Below are 27,568 nucleotides of genomic sequence, written 5' to 3'. Positions count from 1 at the left end.
CAGGAAAAAATGTAATGATGAAAACAAAATCAGATTGCTTGTCTAAAAACAAAAAATAATGTATTTCATTTTCAAAGTCTATTCATAATAAACTAATAGTTTTCAAAAGTTTTCATTTATTAAGTTGTTAATCTTTGAAACATTTGCTATTTGCAATGGTATATATGTCTATTTCTTTTAGGCATTTGCATTACAACCTCTTTACAACTTAAATGCATGAATTTAAGTGCTGCTATAGCTGGATACAACTTGCACAATGTCCAATATTGGCAATGTTAGTGGGTAACCACGTGACGCGCTCTGGCGTACGAAGTAGATCACGTGATAACAAACTTCGCCATCTTGGCCGTTCAACCAGTTAGCGCTTTTTCTGTTACAATTATTATTAATTATTAATTATAATCACTGCATTACAGTTGGTAAATATCATCCTTAAAGAAAATAACACATACTGTGGCATACATTCTTTATTTAATATTTTATTCAAAATATTTATTCGTGGTAGCCAATATTTAGAATTCTTAGTTCTCACAGTGTGTCACGAGTGGAGTATTCCCGCATGTGTGTTTTTGTACATTGTTGGTAACGGCAGGACTTAACCTTAACTCACACCTTAATAAAATAAGTTATTGAAATCTAGATCTAGATGCTAAAGCTAGTATTTATAATACAAGTTTTATAATATACAATTTGAATTTTAAACTGAAATTTATTTTAATGACTACCACTAGGACACTAGGATTTGTAACTTGTTAAAAAAAGAACAAGTCTTACAAGTCCTTCTTGCCAGACTTGAACTAGAGTCTAGATCTAGATTAGATTCAAGGCTTGATCTATCACTTACTCAATCTACTCAGATGAATGATTTAGTGAATGGCACAATAATAAATAAATAACAGGTAAAACCTTAGTTTAGCGTCGGAAATTATCGGGTAATGTTTGTTGAGTTTCGGTAACTAGAGTTACGGTAAACCATGGTTTATTTGACCATTGAAATATAAATAAATTGAAAGTTGATTGTAGTAAATTAATGTTTTAATTTTTTAAGTTTAATCGACAAAAGGAAACAAGAATAAATATAATATTAGATTTTATTTAGTACATCTATAAATTAAAAAACATATATTAATATAAATAATGAAGTCAAATGTAATAATTTAATGTTTTTGGCTTGCAGCGGATTTGCGACCATTAATTAATTAGATCTAGCTAGCTGCTAGGCCAAGTAAAAAAATCTAGATTACGAAACTAGTAAAAATGATTACAAAGATGTAAAAATGATTACAAAAAGAGTAAGAGTGACTGGAAACAGGGTTCGTACACTATTTTGAAAATGAAACAAGACCTTTGTAACCACACCATTATTTGTGCTTATAGTTATAGCTGAGAAACTTGGATGATATTTCGAGTCGTCCCTTTGAATCCCGGTCAGAACGCCCCCCCCCCCCCCCCCCCCCCCCCAACAAGAAGAGACGGTGGAGGGCTCACTGTGAGGTCACAGTAGCCCTGTCTAATAGGTTATATCATGAACTGTACAGTAACTTCTATTCCCCCCTCCTCCCTCACCTAGCCAAACAGCACCACCTACGTACTTGGGGTCACCGTGAGTTCATACAAGTTTAGATATCAGTGACCTTGGTTGCAATGAGGGGCGGGTTAGTCTAGCCCTAAACTTTTTCACGGTCAGTCAAGCAACAACAACAAAAAAGACAGGTCTTACACTCTTCCCCCCCCCCCCTCCCCCAACGACGTAGTAACTGAGAAATCAGGTTTCATCTGCGATACCCAGCGAAAAATGTCATACCACAGTCCAGACTTTTTAAAGTCGACTTTTTCCAGACTGTGTACGAACCCTGTTAAACAATGTTTAGTAGCAGAAATATTTAGAAATCTAGCTGAAACACTTAAAAATAACTAGTTATACAAAATGAGTAATAAAGCAGTATTTAACACGCAATTAAAATAAATCTATCCAAATTTTAAGCGTTCTGTATTAAAAATAAAAGATGACGCCAAATAACGTATGGTTTACAGTACTTCCGGTGAATTCCGGAAGTGTGTGACAGACTTTAGCATTGTTTTACTGTTTTTTACTGCTATATGATTCCGGAATAATAACCGACGCTAAACTAAGGTTTTACCAAATAACATAATCTTAGGTACTTAGATCTAGTACTCTTTGGTAGTTCATTATGATTAGGGGGGATTTTGGTAATCTATCGTTTTGGGTACGTAAAATCGCCCGCGGCTATTAATGTACGAAAACGTTACCTCATTGTCAAGGCTGTAATAGAAGTATATTGTGAAATTTTTGTGTCAAATATTATAGATAAATGAATAATAAACCTAAATCAATAGCTAAATATATCAATATAGGCCAGAAATTAACTTTAAACTGCAGTGTCTGCAAGCAAGATTTCCTATATAAACAGCAGCCATTTGTAAAATAGAGTGACTTCCGCCTGAATCGTGCGCTTTAAGTCTATAAAAATAAAACTTTAACAAGATGGCTGCTATAGTAAATGAGCATGGTTGCATCTGTTGGAAACATCGCTAGTCTTCATTTATTACTGAAAAGTTTTGATTCAATTGTTTAAAAACAGGTACATAAATGAAACAAGGAAACATTTTTGTATTTTTAAAACATAAATCCTCCTCAAAATGTGAAATAATTATTAAAATGTAAGGAGTCACCTGTTTTTCACATTACTAGTCGCGGGCGATTTTACGTACCCAAAACGATAGATTACCGGGATTTTTTATACCTGTGTCTGATAATAGATTAATAGAATCTTCTTAAAAAAGGGGTGTTAGGTTACTGGTACTTAATTAAAATACACACATGGCTTAATATTAATAATGTTGTCAATGGTAACCCTAATCCTACCATACTCCTAACCCTAATTTCTAACCACAAAACTAGACTTGAGATTACACTAATAGATTTAGATCAACTAACAACCTAACACACCTATTTTTGGAAGAGTCTATTATTGGGCATCATTTTACCCAAATGCTTTGGAACATCAGTATTACCAGTGTCCAATAATAGACTCTTCTGAAAATAGGTGAGCTGTAAGGTTGTTTGTAGCTTTATAATGTGAAGTGTAGGGCTATGGTCAAAATCAGGGTTGGGGCTTAGACTGGTTTAGAGCTATGTTAGGACTATCCAGGACTATTGGGTATACTGATGACATTGTCCCTAAACCTTTTTCTGGGTGTGTGTTTTAATGGCTGGTGTTATTATATATATAACTAGCTGGATAATGGTACAATACATTAATTAACCGGCTAAACTGATTTCATGAATCAAGTTATGTATTGCTGGGTCTTTATTTCTTTTTTTTTTTAACCATGCCATACTACTTTTAAAATATATAATTTTTGTTTAAAGTGTTCATTTTATATTTGCAGGCTGATCAGAATGTGAAAGTAATTCCACACAAGTTAATCAATGGCTCTAACAAATAAAATTGACTGTGACAGCAAAGTAGGAGAAAAAACAATAACTATTACTAAAGATCCAAAAGAAAGAATTTCAACTGTCAATGAAATTGATGGCAGCTCTAAAAATGACCTTCAGCAAAATATAATTATAGTTCAAAACTCAAATGAGCTAAATATTGATGAGCTTGATCCATCTCTGTTGAAGTACGTTAAGCAGGTTCTTGCAGATGTTGAAAGTCAGCATAACAACAGCACAGAAGATGGTGCTGAAAAACAACCAACAACATACATTATTGACTTAAACACTTTTACCAGGCCAATTAATACCACTCAAGATTGTTCATCAGGTTTGTCTGAAACAGTGTCACTTGATGAAAACCAAGCTCTTGTTTCTGATGACCAACCTGAAAATTCTGCCCCAGCCATTTCCAATGCCTTGGATTTGGACTGCCAGCAAGAAATTGAGATATCATTCGTTTCATGTGTAACAGATCTGAAAAATCATGAATCTCATGGGAGTGTAGAAACCGTACCTTCTGAAAGCCATCATGTTGTGCCCTCAGTATCAACCGCAATTGATTCTCAAGCTATTTCAAAGAATCTCTCATCAGATGGATTTACTAGTTCACAACAATCAACAGCTAAAAGCTTAAAAGTACCTACTTTTAAACTAAGTGCTGGTAATAATTTTGAATCTAAAGCATCTACTTCAGGTGAACACCTAAATATTGCAAAGAAGATTATAAATGATAGTAGGAAACTGTTGCCAGGAGGCAAGGTAAATTTGAATCAGGAAGTGGAAATAACTGAGGAGAAATGTGGATCTGATTCTGTAATAACTATGTACTTGTCTTCCCCAAATGAATTAAAGGATAAAATTAAAAATCTTAAGACTGATTCCCCTGTGCTTGTTATGCAAGCTGGTGAATCCTCCTCTACAATAGGAAAAGAATTAGAAGTAGACTTGCATACAAATGATCAATCTTTAATAACACAGGTACAAAATGCTAAACCTGGTACGTCATCTCTTAGTAATGATGCCAGCAATTCATCTGATGGTTCAACGAGTGATGTTGTGGCTTACCACTGTATAGAGTGTGGCTATTCAAGCCATAACAAACATTACTATAAGCAACATGTTGACCTTGTGCACAATGAAGATAGACCTTATAAGTGTCCACACTGTGACTATGCAGGCAAGAGACGACATGCTCTTTTGGAACACCTAGTCGTTCATTCAAATCAGAGACCTTTTACTTGTGACCACTGCAATGCAAGTTTCAGGAAAAAGGTAATTTTATCAATTTACTGTTATATTAATTCATTTTTTTTTCTATTTATATTTATTGCATTAATATTTAGAGGTCAACCATTTGGGACTTCGAATGGAATGGATGGGAGGTTAAATTTTAAATGGTCATTTGTTATAACTAACTTAAATGCTGCATACAACTACCAAAAATGTTACTTTTATACTTCTTTCTTACACAAAATTATGATATTATTTATATAATATAAAATCCTTTTTTTTTAAATTTTGGATTTTGTAAATGTATGATCAATCGGTTAACTTCAGGTTGTTCTAGATAAGTATTTTTTCCAAAAGGATCGATAATAAAATTTGATTTTATATTGTTTAAACATGGTGATCAACTACTTTATCTATCTTCTCAACAGGGTCACCTAACAAATCACATCAAGCTACATACAAGCCAAAAACTAATTCACTGTGGAGTTTGTAACATTCAACTGCCTGATTCTGAGGCTTTTGAAGCCCATTTACACAAGATACACAACACGGATAAACTCTACAAATGTAAACTATGTGAGCACACTGTTGTGGATAGAGAAACTATGTTGAAACATTTACATACACACAATGAATCAGCTACTTATTCTTGCCCCAAGTGCAGCGCACTTTTAAATAGTGATGAAAGCTTGATTAATCACTTGAAAACTGTGCACGATATCTTGCTTGTTGACAGCCAAATAGCTAAAGGTTGTAATGCCAATGCTGTAAACATAAATCCAGTTAAGATTGAACCTGAAAGTGTGCTGAAGCCATACACTCCTAGTATCATCTGTTCTGAGTGTGGATTTGTTTGTTCTAACAATGAGGTGATGCAAAAACACATGTGGGCACATATTAATGGACATGACAAGCACAGTAAGATTAAAATAAATCCTGATATGAAAGATCAAGACACTAGTGTGAACAACACTATGGGTGTTTTAAAGATGAATGTTGACTTAGGGCAGAAAACTTTACCCAACAATGTAGTTTACCAGTGTACTGGCTGTAGTTTTACCTCAAGTGACAATTCTGTTTTTATAAAGCACATGTTGGCCCATAAAACACAAGAAAAAAGACGCGTAGTTACCTCAGAGCCAACCAAGTTTAACCAGGCTACTTCCATTAATTCACAAACCACTCAGAAATCAAAATTATCTAGTTCTTTCACAGAAAATGTGAAAGAAAAAAGAAGTGATTCTATTGTTCCATTTATATACGATGAAGCATCTGCTAGATTTCGCTGTATTATTTGTGGGTACCACTGTGAATTTCAAAGAACAATCAAAGCTCATATTTGGAAGCATTCTGGACATCAGAGCATTGAGTATCCGACTTTTGATCAGTCAAGTAGCTCCAAATCTACATCACAATTAGCTTCAAATGAATCTGGCCCCAGGAGAGTTGGTGAACCAGAATCATCTCAAGACAATCATTACACCATTGCTCAACCACTGACATCTCATTCAGTTCCTCAGCTTCATCAGGCCAGAAATAGTGAACTTGTTCAATCAGCACAACCAGTTTCCCACACTGCCAACAGCAGCCCAGGAGAAAGCATTCATGCCATAGATAGCAACAGTGCAGCACAAGAGAAATCAACAGCAGCAAGTAGACTCCTGGAGACTATTGCCTATTCAGCTGCTCAGTCTAGAAGTAACACAGCAGCCAAAAAAAATCCTGGCTTGTTATCTCACTTAGCTTTAACAGATACTAAATTTTCCACCTCCGTAGATAATACAATTACTAATACACCTTCACTACCTTTGAAAAGCATTGAAGATCAAAATAACTCTTTGATCACCAGTTCTGATCATAACATTACTTCAAAGGTACTTTTCACCACTTTGCTTAATAATATGCAGACAAGTTACATTAAAAAAGAGAACATGCTTGATGTTGATGAAGGTTGTACAGAGCCTAGTGTGGTGGTTGAAGTTATGGACACTGTCTCTTCAGAATCTGATTTGACAGGCTTGTCTAGCCAGCATGGGAGCCCTAGAATCCTGGAACTAGACAGTGCTGGAGATATTAGGTTGTCAAATCCTTTTACATCTCATGAGAAAATGGGCAAGAATTTTGAGGCAAGTTTAAATGCTTCAGAAAGTAATCAATCAGACTCGGAAGTTCGGCCAGCTGACCCATCTAAAAACCATCACAGCTATTCTGTTAGACTAAGATGTCCCATTTGTGATCGCCAGCTGAGAGAGGATTTCAAATCCCACCTTATGATGTGTCAGAAAAAGTCAGACGATGATAAATCAAAGTCACTTAAAGTTAAGTCTAAAGGACTTAAAACATCTACGGTCAGTCAGAGATTATATGACAATGATAACCTTCCAACTGAAGATACAGACTCCACAGAGTCTTCAGATGAGCTGACTTTATCTGGAGATTCCAGTGGATTTTCACAACAAAAATCTGGTATTTGTTCTTCTCTCTTAGCTGTGATAGAACAACTAAGGGAGCGCTCACGATCTGAGAGCGAAGAAGATAAACATGGGAGTAATCTTTTCAAAAAAGGAAAAAAGAAACAACAAAATGATGAGGATAGTAATGTCGAATCTGTGGATGATCTCCAGAACATTGAAAAGATATCTGATAGTGGTAATGAGAAGTATCGTTGCAGTCTTTGTCACTACTCAAGTCAAAGAATTTGTAATATAAAGCTCCACATGAAAACACATAGGCAGAAAAAACCATCAGAATGCTCTCTTTGTGATTTTTCATCTACCTCTCCGGAAGCTCTACAAGATCATATGCTCAAGCACTGTAAAGTACGAACATATGCCTGCAAATTTTGTCCTCAGAGCTTTAACCACAAAAGTACTCTTAGAGCCCATCTGAGAGCACATAAAGATCAAGAACCTTTTCTTTGTGCTTATTGTGTGTTTGAAACAACAAACCCAATGGAATACAGAGAACACATGCAAGTGCATTCAGGTTGCTCATCCAGGCTGCGCTGCCCAGGTTGTGATCTGATTCTAAACAACAAAGAAGAATTAACCACTCATTTGCTGAAGTGTAAGGGGACCTCTAAAAAAGTCAAACCTTTAGTGAGCAGTCATGAAAAATCAGCAGTGCACAAACAGATAGCAAAGCTAGAGGAACAAATAACCTCCAACTCAGGCAGCACAAATCATGCCTGTGTTGTCAGCGGGTGCAGTTTCTCCAGCACCAGCCTAATGCGCCTCCAGGATCATCTTTCTGTACACTGCAACCCCTCGTTACTGGTTTGTAATCTGTGTGATTTCAAAGCCTTACACATTCGCAGTCTTAAGTCCCACATGAAAAGACATTCAAACGATCAAAGGTATGTGCAGCAGCCCTTAGAACAGTACAAATGTAACTTGTGTGGGTATGTGTGCCATCACCTGCCGTCTCTCAAGTCCCACATGTGGAGGCATGCCAGTGACCAGAGCTACAGCTATGAGTTTACAAATGATGTCATTAATGCAGCCATTGATCATGACACTCGGGTTGAAGCTGATGGAGAGCCTGATGACCCTGAATTATTAGACCGGGTCATTAATTCAGAGAGGCGGATACTAGAAGGAGAACTTACAAAGTGTAACAAAGGTGATGGACAGCGTCCCATATGTTGGGTTACTTTTAGGTGTTGTAGTTGTGGGTTTGAAACAATAAACAAAGCAAAACTCAACATACATATGAGGTCCCATTCTGATATCATACAGCAGGCTTTAGATCTGCAACGGAAATCCCAACCAAGTTATAAAACATCTGGTAAAAGGTTGCATACAATAGAAAATATTGCAACTGGTCTCAATATGAAGGTTGCAAGAATAAGTGAAACTATCTAAGACAGTATTTGTTGCTTCTCACATTTTTACATAATGAAAACCATTAAAAATGATGAACTTAGTCCTGGTAAATTGTGGCCAGTAAATTTTCCAAGCATCCTAAGTTAACAGTACATTGTAAATACAGCAGATGTTTATATGTATTGTATGCCTAAGCTGTTGTATAAGTATTTCAGTATTGTGTATTTAAATATTTAAAAAAATTGTTTCTCTAGTAATAGTATATGTGCAGAATCATAAGGGCCATTCATTTTTATCCTAAACAAACATGATCTTCTCCACATTTAAATGTTTTACTTACTTGTGTATGAGTATTGTATGTATTTTAAATATGTTGCTGGGATGGTATTGATCTAGTCTCAAGTTTTAAAAAGACTATTGACATCGTAAATAGGTCGAATCCTCATTTAAACTTACTGTAAGGTGTAAGCTAGAACTTCTAAAATGAAATAATGAATTATGCATTTAAAAAAAACTTGTCCCACATTGGTTGTTATATCCAGATGGATATACTACACTAATTTGACAGCTTTATTTATAATTGTTAATATTTAAGAACATTCCACTGGTTTCAATGTGGACATAATTCTTCTTAACTGTGCATATGTAGCATATATTTTTAAAAGCATTTTTCATTCAAAATACTTTTTGGAGTTGTGGGGGGTGTTCAAAATCTGCCCATTGGCATACTAAATGTACATTGAAATGTCAATTAATGTTACATGTTTCAAGAGTTTCCTAGTTATATTTGTTTAATTTCATATGATTAACTGAATAACCCAGCCCTATGTATTGGTTAATATGAAGAGTTTCTTTTTTTTTCTGTTACAATAAAATTATAATTCTACTTCTCTACTGAACATTATCTAATGCATCGATATCCTAGATTTGTCAAAGCCTGCAATCTACCCATTATGTCTTATTGGAAACATATTTTTTAAAGTTTTTTTTTTAAATATTTCCACAATAAGTATTTACTTACATTAAAAAAAATCCACAGCATTTATCTGATCTAAGATTGGCATTTTTTAATTAATTTTTTTCAACCATCACCCAAAATTTGAGCTTGATACATTTAAAAATTGTATTCACAGCTACATAAAAAATGTCTAACTTACATGCTATTTGTAAAGCCATCAACATAAAGTCATAAATATAAAAATATCTTAAGTGAAAGTGTATGCATTAAGTTTCAGTTAACTATTTGAGTTTTAATAATTCTACATTCATTTTTATCCTTTTCATTTCTGCCATTGTGTATATATAGATCTGCATTTATTTTAATTACTGCAATGAGTAATCATCTAGGAATTATATTTTACTTTTCTTTTTAGAGCTATTGAAATCCTCAAGTAATTTTTTAACAAATAAATCTGTTTTCCACTGTTTAATTTTTTAGGGTGTTTGAGGAATATTTTGTTTTTAAGAGTATAATTATCTCCCTACTTTTTAAAAACCTTAATTTGACTATATTTACGTGTGCAATGATTTTCAAAAAGTTTTTTTGTGTGCATAATACTAATAAACCAGACATTACTTCAACTTTAAAACTGAAAGCATGACTGAATTATAAAAACTATATACCTCTACTTTTTACTGTTTACTACTTAAATTTTGAAGTAATCAGAATATCTAGCATAAAGAAATATTAGTGATCCACCTAAATTTTTAGAAGTATGTATAGTTTTTTTATAACCTTTTTAAAATAAACGCTTGTGTTAATTTTTAAAGAAAAGTTTGATTTTTATTATATACTAAAATATTTATCTAAAACTGGTAAATTTACTTTAAACATTGAATTTATTTTATCATTGACTTTGACTAAATATTTAGATCTTCACCTGTTAGAATTTTATGTTTGGAAAATATTTTTTGAAAAAATATCCCATACTTGAAATGTGAAAGTGTATGTTCACAATTTTTTTTAACAGTGTAATATTTTAAAAAAATTCTTTCTTTTTTTCAGATCTGAAATATTTTTTTTACTCACTATGTGTGGTGTTATAATTAACGTATTGCTTGATGATTATGCTTTGCACTTTAAATAATTCATTTTGGATTTCAACACATTTTTTTGTAAATACCATTTGCTTTAAAAAAAATTATAGTCTTCATTTGTCTGAATTGTTTGTGCAATTTACATATATTGGTTTATACTTAACCATAGCATTAAAATTTTCAAAAAATTTAAGGTACATTTAAATGGCCTGAAGCATATGCAAATTGTATAGAATTGTGTCATCTGTCTGTATTTTAAATATAATCTCATTATTAAAAATGTTTATTCATTAGAAATAGTAGGTACTTGTTTGTTTTTCAACTAACATAAATTTCTATACATGTTTTTAATTTCAGTATCCTGGTATTTATAAAAGAAATCTCATAGTCATACTTGTTTACATACTTTTGTAGTGATAATAATCAAGATGCCTAGATACAGTAAAATATTTTCAAAGTTTTATCTATTATTTCAGTGTTTAGAAAATTAGACAATTTTATTGTTCTTATAAGTAGAATGGACAGTTATATTAACAAGAACATTGCATTGTCATTTTTTTTTTATTATGGGCTGACACTTAAAATTGATCCAGTGCTTATGTATTATCTTGTTTGAATTAACTACCTTTGGGCTATAATATAGTGTTGTGATTTAAGCATTAAATTTTAACTATAACCTTCTTGGCCGATCTTTTTCAGTTTTTTTTCAGTTTTTTTTACTTACTGATGTGATGTGTTTTGTATTGTTAAATTTGTTACAAGGGTAATAGTATTAAAAACTAACAACTTTAACCAAGTTATGCAGAGAATTTAAATGCCAATAATAACTAACTAATTTTAAGTTACAGTAACTTTACGAATCATCTGAATTTCTAGCTGAAAACTCATTTTGAAAATTTGGCTACTTACCATTTTTCAAAATGTAACCCCACCCCCCCCCCCCCCCCCCGGACGAAATGAAATTTATATAATTTATATAGAAAATATATACTTTTAAGTGTCCCCCCCCCCCCTCGAAGAAAGTCTACAGCCCCCTAAAATTAAGTGCCCCCCCCGGAGAAAAAAGTCTGGAAGAAACACTGGTCGTACCCCGTCGGGCCGATAGAGCTCACCAAACCGAACCGTCTCGCGCACGATTGTAGGAAAAAAAGTCACAGGAAAAAAAAACACAGGAAAAAAAAACACAGAAAAAAAGTCACAGGAAAAAAAGTCACAAATATATATTTGCATGATATTTGTTAATACTTTTATGTATTAAATATTTAGAGAGTGCAAATTAACTTAGTATTAATTTTAAAAAATGTAATGTGTGTAGGCTGTATACGCATTGGAATTTTTATAATTCATCTAAAAATATTTATTATGAAGTATGTAGATTGTAATTATTTTAAACTTAAGATTAGTAGCATTTAATAGAATGCTCCAAAGTCCACGTTTTTCATCGTGTTTTTTAAAAAATACCAATATTAAATTACCGTGAAATCGTAAGTTCATCTGACTTGCTGCCCTCAACTCATGGCAACAATAGTTATGCTTAGTTCAACCACCTTTACTGCCCACATTTATCACGCTCATTACATAACAAAACTTAGCATCCAAACAGAAAGCCGACAAGGTTCAAAGGCTGTCGATGACGCATAACGTCAACAACACAAAATATGTTCGGACAATGCCTTCTGAGGAGAGGCCGACCAGAGAATAGCCTACGGCAAAATGTGCCTAAATTTCTTTTATAATTAACTTTCTACCGCGTATTTAACTAAATACGTAACAAATGTTGAGATTGTTGTGTTAATTGTCTTAGACTATTTTTACTTACAATTATTATAAATCATAATGCTTTTAACGTCTATAAATAATTTATGCCATAAAAAATACAACCCACAACAATAAACATAGGGCCTACAAAATTTTACAATTTTTATCAAATTAATAAAAATATTTCTAAAAAGATTTTTGTGACTTTTTTTCTGTGACTTAATTTCTGTGACTTTTTTTCCGATAAAATTTTTCCACTGTGACTTTTTTTCTGTGACTTTTTTTCCCAGCAAAAACTGTGACTTTTTTTCTGTGTTTTTTTTTCCTGTGACTTTTTTTCCGTTCACCCTCGCGCACGATCCCCGGGGCAAGTGAGGCTCGACAGCTGGGGGACAGCAACCCATCTAGGAGGAGAGAAATTTCTAAAATCATACAACTGCTGCATTGTGTAGATTGTTCGTGGATGGACAAAAAGAAATTCAGGCTGAAATCTAAGTCAACGGCCTATACGTAGTAGGATCGACCGTGATACGATGAACAAGCTAAGGAATATGTTGCATTGCTTCCTATTCTTCAACAACAGCAGCTAGGCCCTATTTGTGTCGCAAACATTATTGAAGAAATATTGAATATTTTAAAAGCCTGCAGAGGCGCACGCACACACATACCCTCCGCATGGGTGTAGGACAAAAGGCCGACTGGACATAAGGCCGACAAACCTAAAGGGGGGTGGGGTGTTCAGAGTGTTCACGTGTTTGCAATTATTTCGTTTTTAAAAAAGCTTTTTAATTGTAATACAAATTGATCAGTATATGCCCTACCTCATCTCGAACCACTTCAATAACAACTCTAGAAAAAAAACAACGGTTTCAACAAAACTTGCAACGAAAAAATAATAATGGTGAGGGGTAAAAATCGTCCAAAAAGAAAGACGTCATTAATATGGACAATCCATTTTCTCATCTGTAAATTAAAAAACAATATATTTGTGTGTGTATATATATATATATATATATATATATATATATATATATATATATATATATGTATATATATATATATATATATATATATATATATATATATATATATATATAAACAGACCTTTTTTCTCCTGGGGAGGGGAGGATTTGATGTTTGCGTAGGGGGGGGGGGGGGCGGACTAAATTTCCAAGGGGGGAGGGGACCAGAGGCGTAGCGATCCTTCCCGGGGACAAACTTTTCGATTTGCACCCCCCTCAACCTTTCAATTTATTTTTCCAACCCATTTTGGCGCCCCCTAAGGTCGGCGCCCGGGGACACATGTCCCCCCCCCCCCCCCCTCTCGCTACGCTACTGGAGGGGACGGACACTGGTAAAAGTTATTATTTTCTATATAAAATTCCATTTTATCGAAGAGATGCCTGGAAGAAACTCGGCTCATACTTGTACCTATATTTATAAATATCAATTTATAAATATAAGTGCATCTCAAGCATGGTTTATATTTCTTAAGATTATGTAAAAATTGTTTTAAAATTAAATTCTAGTCTAACTAACAAAAAATATGGTAGCTTTTAAAGCCAAACACATTTTGGTTTTAAAAATGGAAATTTTTCCGTTTTCCCCAGATTTCTGTGATCACACGTACGACTAAAAATAAGCAAATCTGGCCAACATTATAAATCTTGAAGTTCCGGGTACTCTTATTTTTGTCAACAAAGCTTTTCGCAAGTAGTTAGACCTAGAGTCTAGACCTAGACCTAGAAGAAGCTTTTAATGCCGAGATTCTCTACTGAACAATAAGGTGCCTACCATATGTTTAAAATATCATTTATGCATGATTTAGTAGGCCTAGGCTTATACTTATTTATTCAAGTTAAAGGCCCTAGTAATTATTCGCATTTTAGAAAAATAAAATTCCTAAGGCAAGGTTTAGTTTTAGACCTTAGGCCTTAGGGCAGTTTACTGAGTTTAGTTAGTTACTTTTAGTAGTTTAGGCCTACCACTTACTTTTAATTACTTTACGTTACACGGCAAAGTTACGTTATGGTTTTCTTCGTCTTCCGTCTTACAACTCTCACATATTACATACATCATACTCATAGTAATAGTATACAACTTAGTACTAAGTACTTATACTACTTAGGGGGCCTACTACTACTACTACAGATTACACAGTTTACCTGAGTTTACCCTGCCCTATGCAATGGTCATAAGTTTAAACAAAATAGTTGAAAGTTCAGTTTGTTCACTCATGAAATGATATTAATACAATTATGGTAAAACCTTAGTTTAATGTCTGATTTTTTAAATGCTAGAATGGTATAAATAGGTATAGCAGTAAAAAACAGTAAAACAATGGCAAAGTCTGTCACACAGTTTGGAATCAACCAGACAGAAGTATTGTAATCCATACTTTATTTGGCGTCATCTTTTATTTTTAATACAGAACGTTTAAAATTTGGATAGATTTATTTTAATTGCCTGTTAAATACTGCTTTATTAATCATTTTGTATTACTAGCTATTTTTAAGTATTTCTGCTACTAAACATTGTTTAACAGGGTTCTAAGCAGTCTGGGAAAAGTCCCAAATTTAGAAAAGTGAATTTCAGACTTTAAAAAGTCTGGGTGGGTCTACACTGTTGTATGACGTTTTTTGCTGGATTGCAGAAGAAACTAGATTAACTAGATTTCTCAGTTACTACGTCATTGGGGGAGGGGGAAGAAAGAGTGTTAGACCTGTCTTTTTTTTTGTTGTTGTTGTGTGACTGACCGTGTAAATGTGTTACAAGTATTTAAAATTGTTATTTAATGAAAGAATGATCGGCCATACAAATCTTGACCTCTTTTTACTTTCTCGTATATACGAAGTATAGAGAAAGTATTGTAATCGTGCACAAAAATCAGTTGAAATTTTTACAATTTTCACCGTATTACACCTCAGTCCTTCATCACATCCGAAGAATAGAGGACTTATTTTAATCGAGCAAAAATTATCAACCCAGATTTATCAAAATTAAGAGGTTTTATGCGTAATCCAGTTTGAAGAACTGGGCTTTGCAATTCTGTCCGTATGTCTGTGTGTCTGTCTGTGTGTCTGTCTGTCTGTGTGTAAACACGATAACTTGAGTACCGTTACAGCTAGGTTGATGAAATTTCATATATAAGTATTTTATCAAAATCGTAGATCCTTATCAACTTTTGAGCGATTTCCGATAACCAGAAGTGGTACTTTTTCTACTTTGAATTTTTCAAAAGCCTATAACTTGAGTACTATTTTAGATAGATAAATGAAATTTCACATGTTAGTAAAAAATCTAATTCTCTACCTTCTGTCAAATTTTGAGTAATTTCTGTTGCCCGAAAGTACTAATTTACGCTACTTCCGATTTCTCAAAAAACTAATGTAAATTTTTAAAGTACTAATAATATTGCGCACTATTATGCACTTTTTTATTTGGCGTTCACTTGGTGTGCAATCTTTTGTCTACGAGATTTTATTCTATTTTTAAAACTTTAAGTATTTAAAATGGATTAAAAATCATGTCTATAGCCTGAGTTCTCATCCCCTGTTGTTTTATATAAGAATATTCGAGAAAGTTTAGGGGAGATCACTCCCGGTTTATTTTTTACACCCGCTATTGTTCCTTAAGTTTGTCTGAGGTTGCAGGCAGGCAGTCTTATAAAAAAATTTTGAGGTAAGCTGTAAGTGGTAGTCTACGTATAATTAAACTACCTGTATTTTCAATTCACTCTCCAAACTGTTTTTGAAATCTTTGCAAAAGCTTACGATTGGGGCTAGACTAACCCGCCCCTCCTAGAAGCTACGGTCACTGATATCTTAGCTTGTATGAACTCACTGTGAGCCCAAGTTGGTTCTGTTTGGCTGGGATGCGGGTGGGGGGGGGGGGGGGGGGGGGAAATACAGTTCATGCTATGGTGTATTTGATTGGACTACTGTGACCCCTCCACCGTCTTTTGTTGTGTGTGTGGGGGGGGGGGGGGTTCCAGTAGTTTTAATAGCAGACAAAAGTTTCTCAGCTATGAGCACAAATAATGGTTTGGTTACAAAGGTCTGGTTTCATTTTCAAAAATAGGGTACGAACCCTGTTTCAAGTAACTTTTACTATTTTTGTAATCATTTTTACTTGGCCTAGCAGCTTGCTAGATCCAATTAATTAATGGTCGCAAATCCGCTGCACGCCAAAAACATTAAACAAATTATTACATTTGACATTTTTAGATCTACTAATTTAAAACTACTATTATATTTATTCCTGTTTCCTTTCGTTGATTGAACTTAAAAAATTAAAACATTAATTTATTACAATTGACTTTCACTTTATTTATATTTCAATGGTCAAATAAACCATGGTTTACCGTAACTTTAGTTACCGAAACTCACCTACGCTAGACTAAGGTTTTACCACAATTATAATTGATTGATCATCAATGACAATAATGATAATCATTAATCACATTAACCAGGTTCTTGGTGAAATGCAGATGCAAAACTCTAACTGGTGAGGTGTTAAAATTAAGAAGAAAATGCTAAATATTAAACATAGGGCCTACCTGCAAAATTATTAGCCCCTACACAGTGTATCCACTTGTGACTTACAACGTATAATATTATACTACCTATGCAAGTGTTATACAATACATGTCTAAAAAAAAAATAGCAACAAATTAATTATGTAGGCCTATACTAATTGTTGTATAAATCTATAGGCCTAATAGTAATTAATATTCAATATCAACCGAAATAAATCAAAATTATCTTATAGGTCTGCTTGGAATACTCTCTCAATGTTTTATATCCAGACGTAATACTTTACTCACAATTTTGACCACCTCTACATAACTGATTTCTTTTAAATTTTTCACTTAGGTCAAAACTTAATGAAAATGCATTGACTTAATTAGCTATTTAGCCTAATCATCTTTAAAAAAATTAATCAATGTGTTGTTTATAAAAAAACTAATTTTCCACTCTATTAACATACATTGTTTGCTTTAATTTGGTACACAATTCTATTTTCTACTCAATTTTATTCAATTTAAAAAAAATTTTTTGAGAAAGTTTAGAGGAGCTCACTCCTGCTTTATTTAATTCACTGCATTCATCTACTAGACATAAAAAGGGCAAAACATTGCAATGATTTATACAAGTAGGCCTACAAGTGATATAAGTAGGCTACTTAAGTACTTGACTTTAAATAGTTTTTTATCAATAATGTTAAAATTGGTTTTTAGATTGCATGATTGCCAGTTATTATTCAAATAAATTTTCATTTTTCAGTTATTCAAACATTTGAATGAGTTTAGCCGTCACCATGCCTACAATATTGCTGGAAAGGATTCCACTACCCAGTCTGCATACCTACATTTCTTTTTCGGTTTTGATCCTAGCTTTGGCTTCATTTTATGCACACCAAACAGTCAATGCTAAGTTAAATTTCAATCCTGAGAAGCAGATAGTGGAAGAACTAGGTTTACCACCTGAGTTGACGAATGTTACGCTGCCATTTGCTAGAGATGAGCATTTTTATAACATGCTCTATATTATGAGAATAGAAACATGGTGTATTTGGGTTTGTATTGTTTTTACTAAAATTATTAGAATCTTTTATAATAATATTTAACTTAAGTTTCTTATATTCAATTCATAGAGTATTTTTAAGTTAGTATAACAGAATTGTAATTTTGGCCTCTGTCTGCAGAATTATTTTCTATCACATATATTGACATTTAAATTTCAGTGGCAAAATTTTATCTTTTATTTTCTCTTTTATATTTCAGACTCTTGTAAATAGCTGTTACTGTTTGCTTATTTTGTTGGGAAAACTAATTCAAAATGTTGTATTTGGCGAACTTAGAGTAATAGAAAAGCAGGTAATTTTCTTAAGAGTAGTCTTCTTAAACATCACTTTACTTTGGTATTTCCATTTTATGCATGTCATCATTTTTTAAATTATTGCATTTTTTTTTTCAATACTTAAGTGAATATCACTAGTGAACTAAATCAATTTTTTACAAATTCAACATGAGAAAATAAGGTAATTCTAAAAACAATCTCCTTTTAATAATGAAATGTAAGTTAGCCTTTGGTTAAAAATTTTTAATACTTTGCTTTTAATTATATTTCAGCATTTAAAAGACAAGTTCTGGAATTTCATTTTTTACAAGTTTATTTTCATCTTTGGAGTTATGAATGTACAGAGTATGGATGAAGTAGTAGCATGGGTGGCTTGGTTTTCCTGCTTGGGTGCCCTTCATCTCCTCACACAACTGTCTAAAGACAGATTTGAATATGTAAGGCTATGAATAGATTTTTTTTATATATATTCTAGAGTGGTGGTGTGAACATCATTCTTAGGGTCCCAGTTTTTAAAAAGTCAACTTGTTAAAAGTTAGAAATTGAGTGAAAATTAAATCTACTTTATTTTAAAGATGAATATGATATTGGTTTTTTTTTAACTCATTTCCTTCTTATGTGCATCACGAAATACTATTAAAAAAATATATTAAATTATATATTTTCTTGAGATAATAATTTCTTTATTGGATAAATATATTTTGTGCCTTTTCAATAATTAAATAAACCATAGACTTATTTTAAAGCTATATCAAAGAAAGTTGATGAAAGCTACCTCCCTTAGCTTAGGGACTGGGGAATGGTTTGAAATAGGCTTTTGTAGTTAAAGAAAAATTTATATCTAACGATTATAAAGGATATGTATTCAGGCAGCTTTTTTCTAACCAAGGTGTGTTTGTTTTCTTAATTGTTTAGGCCTACAAAATGCCCCTGTCGAAAACATGCATTTGTTTTTCAGGCCATTCATAGAGATCCCACTGCATGTGGGTATTTAGCTGAATGAATATTAATTATTTGGAAACCGCTACAAATCAAAATAAGTTTGGTTTTTAAATTTTAAATAATATCTGTTTAAAAAATAATTTGATTGTCAATACACAATTATACAATTAATTATACAATTAAAGCTCCCCATTCAGACCTAAAGATCTATAGTGCAGTCCTCGGAATATGAGGGGATAAGGACATTCAGTCTGAACTCAAGATCTTTGGGCTAGTAGCTGAACACTACCATTTGACCACACCATTCCTTCAGTATACATTCTAATGTATTATCCATTGTCACAACAAGGATTCACTGTTCAAATTATGTCATTTTTAACAGACACTTCAGTTATGATATCTTTACAATAAATTTTTTCCCCAGTTGTCATTCTCTCCAGCAACATCGAGGTCAGCTCATGTAAAACTGCTGTCGTTACTGCTGATTATATTCCTGTCATGCTGCTTGTTGTTAGCAGGCTGTGTGTGGGTGGGAATCAACATTAGTCTCACCATCTTTGCATTCATGGCAGCAGAAGTAAGAAAAGGGCACACGTTTTGCTAACTAACCTTTAAAATAAACTTACAATAACAAATATTACTTTGGAAGTTATTTGGGTAACTTAAACGTCTGAAATGTTTTACAAATTGCAATGTTTTTTTGTGTTCATTTAAATTTTTATAATGGGATAAAAAATGTATTATGATATTAATTATTCTCTTTTAATTATTTTTATCAGGGCCTTCTTCTGATGTTGCAGTGCTTGTATGTTATCATTAGGTAATATTTTTAGTTAATCTTTTAATGATAGTTTAATAGCAAGCAGGTTGGCGGATATGGATTAATGAAATCCTAGTTTGTTAAAAAAACATAACTGTGTATGCTAGAATTAGAATAAAGTAAGCATTTAGCTACTTCCAGTTTCCGCTATCTGTTTCAGTCGGTCTGGTTAATAACAAGTAAAGTCACAATTTTATAAGTTGACTATAAGTGAGATTTTACCAAATTATTTCAGGTATATCCTACAATTGTGGGACTTGAGCCTAGAAGGTGTTTGGGAAGCTAGGTCCATTTATGTGTACTACACTGAACTTGTGTTTGAGCTGGTAGCTTTGAGTGTAGACTTTGGACACCATCTTCACATGCTTGTAAGTTAATTTTGATATTGTTATAATGCAATTGTTAGGTAGTTTGTGGTAATGAGCAGAATTAGCTGTTTAAGATTATTTGAGGCAGAAATGCTTAATGTTTGTTCTACTTCTTTTGTGCTTAAATTAGTCAATATGACATGACACGATTTAAGATTTAGTACATGTCAGTTAACCATATGTTAATATTCATATAGCTGATATCACAGATAATATAGCCTAAGACTGTCCTAATGCTTACTCTAACTTCTTATAAAAGTACTGACTTCAGATTAGCTAGATAGATATGTTTGTCAATTTGATATTTATGTAAAAAATTACTTTTGTTTGATGTACACATGCTGATTTCCCTTTTCCCCCATAACATTTCAGCTTTATGGAAACATCTTTTTGAGTATGGCCAGCCTAGTCATTTGCATGCAGCTGCGATTTCTTTTCTATGAATTTCAGCGACGAGTCAGAAGGCATAAAAATTATTTAAAAGTCGTAAAGGAAATGGAATCTAAGTGAGCATTGAAATCTTTTGTAATCAGCAATTTTTAAAATATGTTGTATTTAATCACTGATTAGAAAATTATTATCATGTATGGTAATAGTTGGTTAAAGAAGTTTTATACATTTATTTCAGGTTTTGTATGGCAACCCAGGAAGATTTAGAGCAGAATGCTGATGATTGTGCCATCTGTTGGGAAAGAATGGATTCTGCCAGGAAACTGCCATGTGGCCATCTTTTCCACAAGTCAGTTAAAAAAATGAAATTCTTTTTTTATACAAAAATGTACAAATCAAATCAGGTTTTTGTTAATTTTGAAGGTAGTTTAAAAAAAAAAATAAAGTTTCCATAAGGTTAGAAGTTTTGATTAAATATGTATTAATAAAGTTAATATATTATTTAGAAATTAAATATTTTTTTTTTACAGTTCATGTTTGCGTTCATGGCTAGAGCAAGACTCATCTTGCCCTACCTGTCGTACAACACTGAGTGAATCCAGTGGCAGAGAGGGCAGAAATGTCAATGGACAGGTGGCTGCCAACTTAGCTGAAGGAATTGTAGCGCAACCCAATCAAGCAACAACTAACCATTTTTTCCACTTTGATGGTAATTTTTATGTGTTGTTATATTCTTTCATATATTGTAAATCTTGTGGAAAATATGTATTTTCACATACACTTTGTTAATAGCTTTAAAAAAACGACAACTTGTACATTTTTATTACAATGTGTTGGTCAATACAATGCCGTTATTTATAAAAAAAATTAGGATCACGCTATGTGAGCTGGCTACCAAGCTTCTCAGTTGAAGTGACACATACCAATCTCTTAACTGGTCAACAGGCCCACGCCACTCAGACTTCACAGCTTGATAACATGGTATGATAAAAATCATTAACATTGATTTTAAAATTATTGGATTGGATGTGCATTTTTTTAAGAATCAGGTTGCTTGAATTGTAAAGATTTCTTGATTTCTCACTTCTAGTTTGTTTACATACTGTTAATGATAATCAAAGTAATCAATTTTTTTTCAGGCTCGTGAAGTTCAGGTTGTATTTCCTAACATTCCACAGTCTGTAATAATGGAAGATTTGCGAGTAACTCGATCTGTGGATCTTACAATAGATAACATCCTAGAGGGCAGAGTTGCCATTCCAGCAGTAAGATTGTTTTTTTTAAATATTATTTTGTGTTTCTTACAGTGTGGTAGAGCATTCTATTACTAAAGTCCTTAAGACATTCCTGAGCTCACCTTTTGGTGATTTAAATATATATAATGGGATGGCCTGGTCAAATGATAGAGCATTTAGCTACTAGCCTGAAGGTCTCGAGTTTGGATCTCGGTTGAGACTTGTGACTGTAAGACAACACTGAGTCCACCCAGCTCTGATGAATATCTGACTTACATTGGGGAAAGTAAAGGAGCTGGGACATTCTGCTGACCACACCATTACTTCATATGGCGAGGTCAAACATCTTTCCAATGGATTACTAGGTCTAAAGAGGAACATTACTTTTTAAATACATGTAATGAGCATTCCTCAAAATTATTATAATTATAAACTAAAAAAAATGAAATTCCCTTTGATATAGGCTATTATTAAATTAAAACATTTATTTATACTAAGCAAAAAGTTAAAATATTTTTGTCTTGTTAATTTTTAAAGGCTTTATGTAAATTGTAATTATCTGGGAGTAAAAATTATATTTAAAAAAATTACAGCTCCCAAACACTGCAGGGCATCAGAGAAATGACAGCCATGGTAGCATTAGCAATTCCTCTACATCATCTGAGGTGAGTACAGCTATCTAGATTTTCTACAGTGATTTGATTTTTTTTCTAAAGCCTATATTTAGTATTTCTCTTTTATTAGTTATCATATCTCAAGAAAAGCATCTGAACTTTTACAACTGTAGAAGCCAGATAACATAAAAATTATTAGTTTGTTTTTCTAACCTACAAGGGAAGTAAGCTGCATAAAATAGAAACACTACAAAATATGAAATAATCATCTCAGGATTTTTCCAAATCTATTGATAGAATTATAAACTTTTTGAAATTTATTTACTACCCAGTTGGTAACTGCCCCAAATGAAACACCCAAACAAGCTGCCGATTCACCTGTTTCTACTGAACAAAATCTGCAACTTGATCCGAGCCCAACCACCTCAAAAACTAGTGAAGCACAGTAAGTTTCACACAGATAAATTCTTTATAATTGATCTTTTAATAAAAACTATTAAGTGAAAAATAATTTTAAAATATTTTTAAGCATTTGTTACATTTCTCATTAATTTACCCTATAAATTGTTATTTTCTTACTATAATAAAAAAGTTTCTCTGTTGAACATAGTTGCAGAATTTCAACAACCAAAATTTTAAAGATTTTTATAATTTATGCAAAAATTTTGTTTCCTATATTTCAAGTTTTTCCATTTGCTTATGAAATATGTGGGAAAATGTTTTGCTCAATCCTAATAATAATTCATGCATTATAGGGTTTAATGTAATATTAATATTGTCAGTAATTTCTTAACAAAATATTATTTTTAATTATGGATTGCCTTCTAATAAATAAAAACCTCAAGGAAACTTAATTAACCTGACTGTGCTGTTCTTTAGTGTATCCTCTCACACAACAACTGGAAGTAGGTTCTCTAAATCCGCTTCAGAGAGAATGCATATGCTGGAGAATCGTAAAACTGCTATGTTGGAAATGGCACGAAAGTGAGTACTTGATTCCCCTCTGACAGATCTTCTTTTAGTAAACACTGTTATAGTGTACATTTTTTCTTACTGAATAGATCAGCTTTGTTTATTATTTTATGTTTTGAAGATACACATGTTTTAAAATGTAGGAATTTAATAGTATAAATTTTCTTTTCCTGTTCATGCTCAAGACACCTGGGGCAGATAAAGTAGAGTTCATGTTTCAATGACCTCGGCATGTGAAGGGATAGTGTGGTCAGCACTATGCCCAGCCGCCTTTATTTTCCGTAACGAGAGTTAGGTACCCATCAGCGCCGGGTGAACTCAAAGACATTCTACTGACTCGAACCTGGATTTGAACTCGAGATTTTTGGGTTAGCAGTCAAGCGCTCTACCGCTAGGCCTCGCCTATCAACAATTATGTATATAGATAAAAATATTATACATTTCAGGCCTATATCTCTCTTAATATCAACTAACAAAGCACGCTATATTTCCATCTCTGTTACTGCAAATAGATTCACTTGCTGGTGTTTGGTTAGGTGCATTGACACTAAATACATAAATTTGTAAGGAGAGACCCAAATATTACATTAACATTTACACCAGCAGGCCTATATTTTCGTAAAAAAAAAATATATATTTTTTGTATTTGACAGAAAATATCAGGTTAAACAGGAAAAGCTGGAATCTGCATCTGATACCTCTCAGGATCTGAGTACAGGCGTACTAGATACTGATTACACAGAGGACAGTTTGTATCTGCCTGAAGCAGCAGCTTTTGAAACCATGGATAACACTCAGGCTGAGAGAAGGGCTCGTCTTTTGCAAGCAACCGAAAGGAGATTAGAAAGGCCACCAGAATGAAGCTTTCAAACAGAAATATTAATTTTGAAATACTTGGTTTGCATCTATCAACTATCAATATACAGCATTAGAAAGAGTATGCCCAACTGACTTGGACAAACCTTTGCACACCATTTTTTTTTTATGGAAAAAAAAGTGATTTGTATGTACTTGGTGAAGTACATTTGTTTAGTTCTGCTGATGTTGCTTCTACACATAGCCTACAACTAAGCATAACTTCAATTATCCAAAAAAAAAGTTTTAAAATTTGTTCTCACATATTTTAGCCAACCGGCTTGATAATTTATTTCAACTGGTTCAGCATCGTCTGTTATTCTTTAGCCCCAATAATATTCATTTAAAATATTTTTTTGGTTACATCTGCTGAAAGGTTTTGATTTCTGATCCATCTTTTTTATTTGTTAGCTAGATTTCTCACTAGAATTATTAGAAAGTGATAGTGCAATTTCTTTTTTGTTTTGTTCTATTGTCTGTGTTATAAAAATATCTTCCAAAATTATGCAGTGATTTGGGACTGTACTCTAATGTAAGTTTCCCAAAAAGTATAAACAATGCTTCAGATGTTGAATTAATATTCTGACATTGTAACATTGTATGGACAATAGATTAGCTGTGCAGAAATAAGTCAGTGTTATCTTGGAATATTTATTTCTTTAAATTAATTGTATTTGGTCATCTGTAAATTAGTTATTAAAATACCCTTTTGTTAATTTAAGTTTTCATATAACTGATTTTTTAATAATTTTAGTTCTCTAATTGATATTATGATATTAATTAATAAAAAGGCCACTTTTTTCATAGTCCCTAGTAATGTTTTAAAAAACACTTTTCAAGCTTAAACATTTTTAATACCTTTTTAAGCTAAAATAATCTCTTTGCTAATATTTTTTTAAAGTTTTAAATGTGCAATACTGATTTCAATTTATTTCAAACCAAGATTTCTTTAAAATCTTTACAGAATATTTTATTTTTAAATTGGTCTGGATATTCAGACATTAAAAACCAACAAAAGATAACATTTTAAACAAAATTTCTAATCCACTATTGCAATTTTAAAAAGCAGGCTTTTCTGTATCTATTTAAATTTTTTATTTATTTTAATAGTTTTTATTCTTGGTCCCATGGATTATCTTTTATTTTACCAGTTAGGAGATTATTAAATACAAATGATGTTAAAAAAAAAAAGTCATATTCTTATTCTCAATTCATTGAAAATCTCTTTATATCATATAAAATAGGAAAATAATTTTTAAAAAGTAGGGAAGTAATACCATCATGCAGAGTTTAAATAAAATATGTTAATCTATATATCGATTTCTACTTACAAAGGGATAATTTTTAGAATTTAAAAAAACCTTTCATGTTTCCAAGCTGCTCATGTTTCATTTTTTAAATTGTATATATTTCAAATTTCAGCTAAAATTTGATTTATTCAGTTCAAAAATATATGATTTATTATATTTTGTTATGCCATGATGATGAATTTTTGAGTTTGTAAGCTAATACCCAAGATTTAGACTTATTCTTTGTGTTATTTATTAAGTAATGTTCCATCAAAAGAGCATGATACATCAATTTGAAAAAAAAAAAAAAAACTCGTTGTACATTAAAAGGGAATCTGAATTAAAATTTAAGTTAAACAGGGTTATTTTCTGTTTTGAGATTCACTTTTATTCATCCTTTTTATGTTGAAAAATTAATGTGTTGAGACAGTTATATTAGCCCATATTTGTACACTTTAAATTTAGCAACCATTATTAAACCTTTTTTTATAAGGGGAGGTCATCAATAAATGAAGTTATGCAATTTGAGCACAAATGTACAGCAGTATCTAAAAAAGCCAGACAATACTCCCATGAAATGACCTCAAAAGGTTGGAATAAAAATTGCTATATTTTTCAGTTATTTTGCCCTTAAGAAATACAAATTAGAAATGCATGCGCTATTTTCTACCATACATCACCCACATAGCACATTGTCACACATGTATGACTTCTCTCCCATTGGAATTAGGGGCATGTGATGTCATTTATTGACACCCCCTAAACATATAAAAATCCCAATGGTGTGTTGTTTGCTGTGTAAGTAGCCACCTCTGGCCATACAAAGTCTGTGATCACAAGGCATTTTACTTTGGTTTTGGTGTAGGATTTTTATTACTTGATTTTTCTTTCATTTATTTTTGTTATCAGGTTATTTAATTTCTTTGTTCTAAAACAAATGAATAAAACTGATAATGAAGAATAGTGCCATTTAAAAGATATACTGTTGAGTTCCTTGGTAATAAAGCTGTCTTAAAAATGACTTAGATTTGAATTCTTTTTTAATATTTGTAAAATAATTAGTTTTTGCCCCTTATTTTTAATTGTAATACTCAGAACTAATAAGGAAGAAGCCACATTTTCAACATAGCTTATACAATTTTTAGAATATCACATCATTAATTTAAACCAATTTTGTACTGGTATTGCTAACATTTATAGCCCACCTGATAAAACTTAGCATTAAACTGTTCTTTTTTACTATCATCAGATGTTAACTATACAATCTAGCAAGAGTTTAGGACAATTAAGACAAACTAAAATGTACTACTAAATCCTACACATAGTGAGCAGAACATTATCCTCAACCCCTCTTCCATACATTTCCATTACACTATTTATGCCCTTTACATGGGCTGCTTTCATTAGGCTTAGGCTTTGGGTCCCATGTCCAACCTAAAGCTATCTGGCTTAATTGAGCTATTCTCATTTATAAATTATACGCCTCACATTTAGAGCATACAGGCGAGTCAAAAATAAGTTACTATGTACTAAAAGCAATATTAATAAAGATTGGCATAGAAAAAAAGCTAGCTTCTGTTGCTACTGACCATTAATATCATATTTGCTTGATGGTGAGCTTTATTTTCAGAAAGTAATAATCACCCAGCAACTTGATGAACACCCAGTCAAACCAAAGCAGAAAAAAATACACAACCTAGACAGCCTGTGATTCAATATTAACATAATGTGTTATAACTTCTCAACAGTTTGAGAATGACATCTAGTTTCGGGTTATATTTGTAATTATTTATGAAGGCTCATACCTGAATACACCAGGTTCTGAGGCACCCCTAATTTACAACCCCTCACCCCCAAACAATGGGGATAAAGTAGAGCTATATTAATTTTCATTCCGATATGACTAT

The 27,568-nt window shown here is 32.4% G+C and overlaps 2 protein-coding genes across 3 annotated transcripts; both read left to right on the top strand.

Moving 5' to 3' along the window:
* Positions 1 to 312: 312 nt before the first annotated feature.
* On the top strand, positions 313 to 9,508 carry LOC131950662 (uncharacterized). Of its 2 annotated transcripts, none has more exons than XM_059312878.1 (3): positions 313 to 357; positions 3,415 to 4,738; positions 5,125 to 9,508. In XM_059312878.1, exons 2-3 carry the CDS (start codon positions 3,455 to 3,457, stop codon positions 8,557 to 8,559), a joined length of 4,719 nt encoding a protein of 1,572 aa, XP_059168861.1. In that variant the 5' UTR covers positions 313 to 357; positions 3,415 to 3,454; the 3' UTR covers positions 8,560 to 9,508. The 2 variants fall into 2 exon arrangements, with proteins under 2 accessions (XP_059168861.1, XP_059168860.1); XM_059312877.1 differs by having other exon boundaries at positions 330 to 419.
* A 4,466-nt stretch (positions 9,509 to 13,974) lies between these two features.
* LOC131950665 (E3 ubiquitin-protein ligase AMFR) lies at positions 13,975 to 26,683 on the top strand. Its single transcript, XM_059312882.1, has 16 exons — positions 13,975 to 14,101; positions 17,601 to 17,892; positions 18,101 to 18,193; positions 18,449 to 18,613; positions 19,543 to 19,695; positions 19,898 to 19,938; positions 20,174 to 20,306; positions 20,679 to 20,812; positions 20,935 to 21,045; positions 21,227 to 21,405; positions 21,568 to 21,677; positions 21,836 to 21,961; positions 22,525 to 22,596; positions 22,878 to 22,990; positions 23,425 to 23,529; positions 24,171 to 26,683. The coding sequence occupies exons 2-16, from the start codon at positions 17,617 to 17,619 to the stop codon at positions 24,376 to 24,378; spliced, it is 2,019 nt and encodes a 672-aa protein (XP_059168865.1). The 5' UTR covers positions 13,975 to 14,101; positions 17,601 to 17,616; the 3' UTR covers positions 24,379 to 26,683.
* The last annotated feature ends 885 nt before the right edge of the window (positions 26,684 to 27,568 follow it).

This window comes from Physella acuta, unplaced genomic scaffold (genome assembly GCF_028476545.2).
Source record: "Physella acuta isolate Inbredline_101_S28 unplaced genomic scaffold, ASM2847654v3 ptg000775l, whole genome shotgun sequence".
Taxonomy (NCBI): domain Eukaryota; kingdom Metazoa; phylum Mollusca; class Gastropoda; family Physidae; genus Physella; species Physella acuta.
The sequence above is the reverse complement of the archived record's forward strand: the minus strand, read 5'-3'. Positions and strand labels throughout refer to the sequence as shown.

Coding starts and splice junctions, on each gene's coding strand:
- LOC131950662 (XM_059312878.1), top strand. CDS start 3,455: ATGGCTCTAACAAATAAAATTGACTGTGACAGCAAAGTAGGAGAAAAA. Junction 4,739..5,124: donor ATGCAAGTTTCAGGAAAAAG/GTAATTTTATCA, acceptor TCTTCTCAACAG/GGTCACCTAACAAATCACAT.
- LOC131950665 (XM_059312882.1), top strand. CDS start 17,617: ATGAGTTTAGCCGTCACCATGCCTACAATATTGCTGGAAAGGATTCCA. Junction 21,046..21,226: donor TGTGGCCATCTTTTCCACAA/GTCAGTTAAAAA, acceptor TTTTTTTTACAG/TTCATGTTTGCGTTCATGGC. Junction 21,406..21,567: donor CCATTTTTTCCACTTTGATG/GTAATTTTTATG, acceptor AAAAAAAATTAG/GATCACGCTATGTGAGCTGG.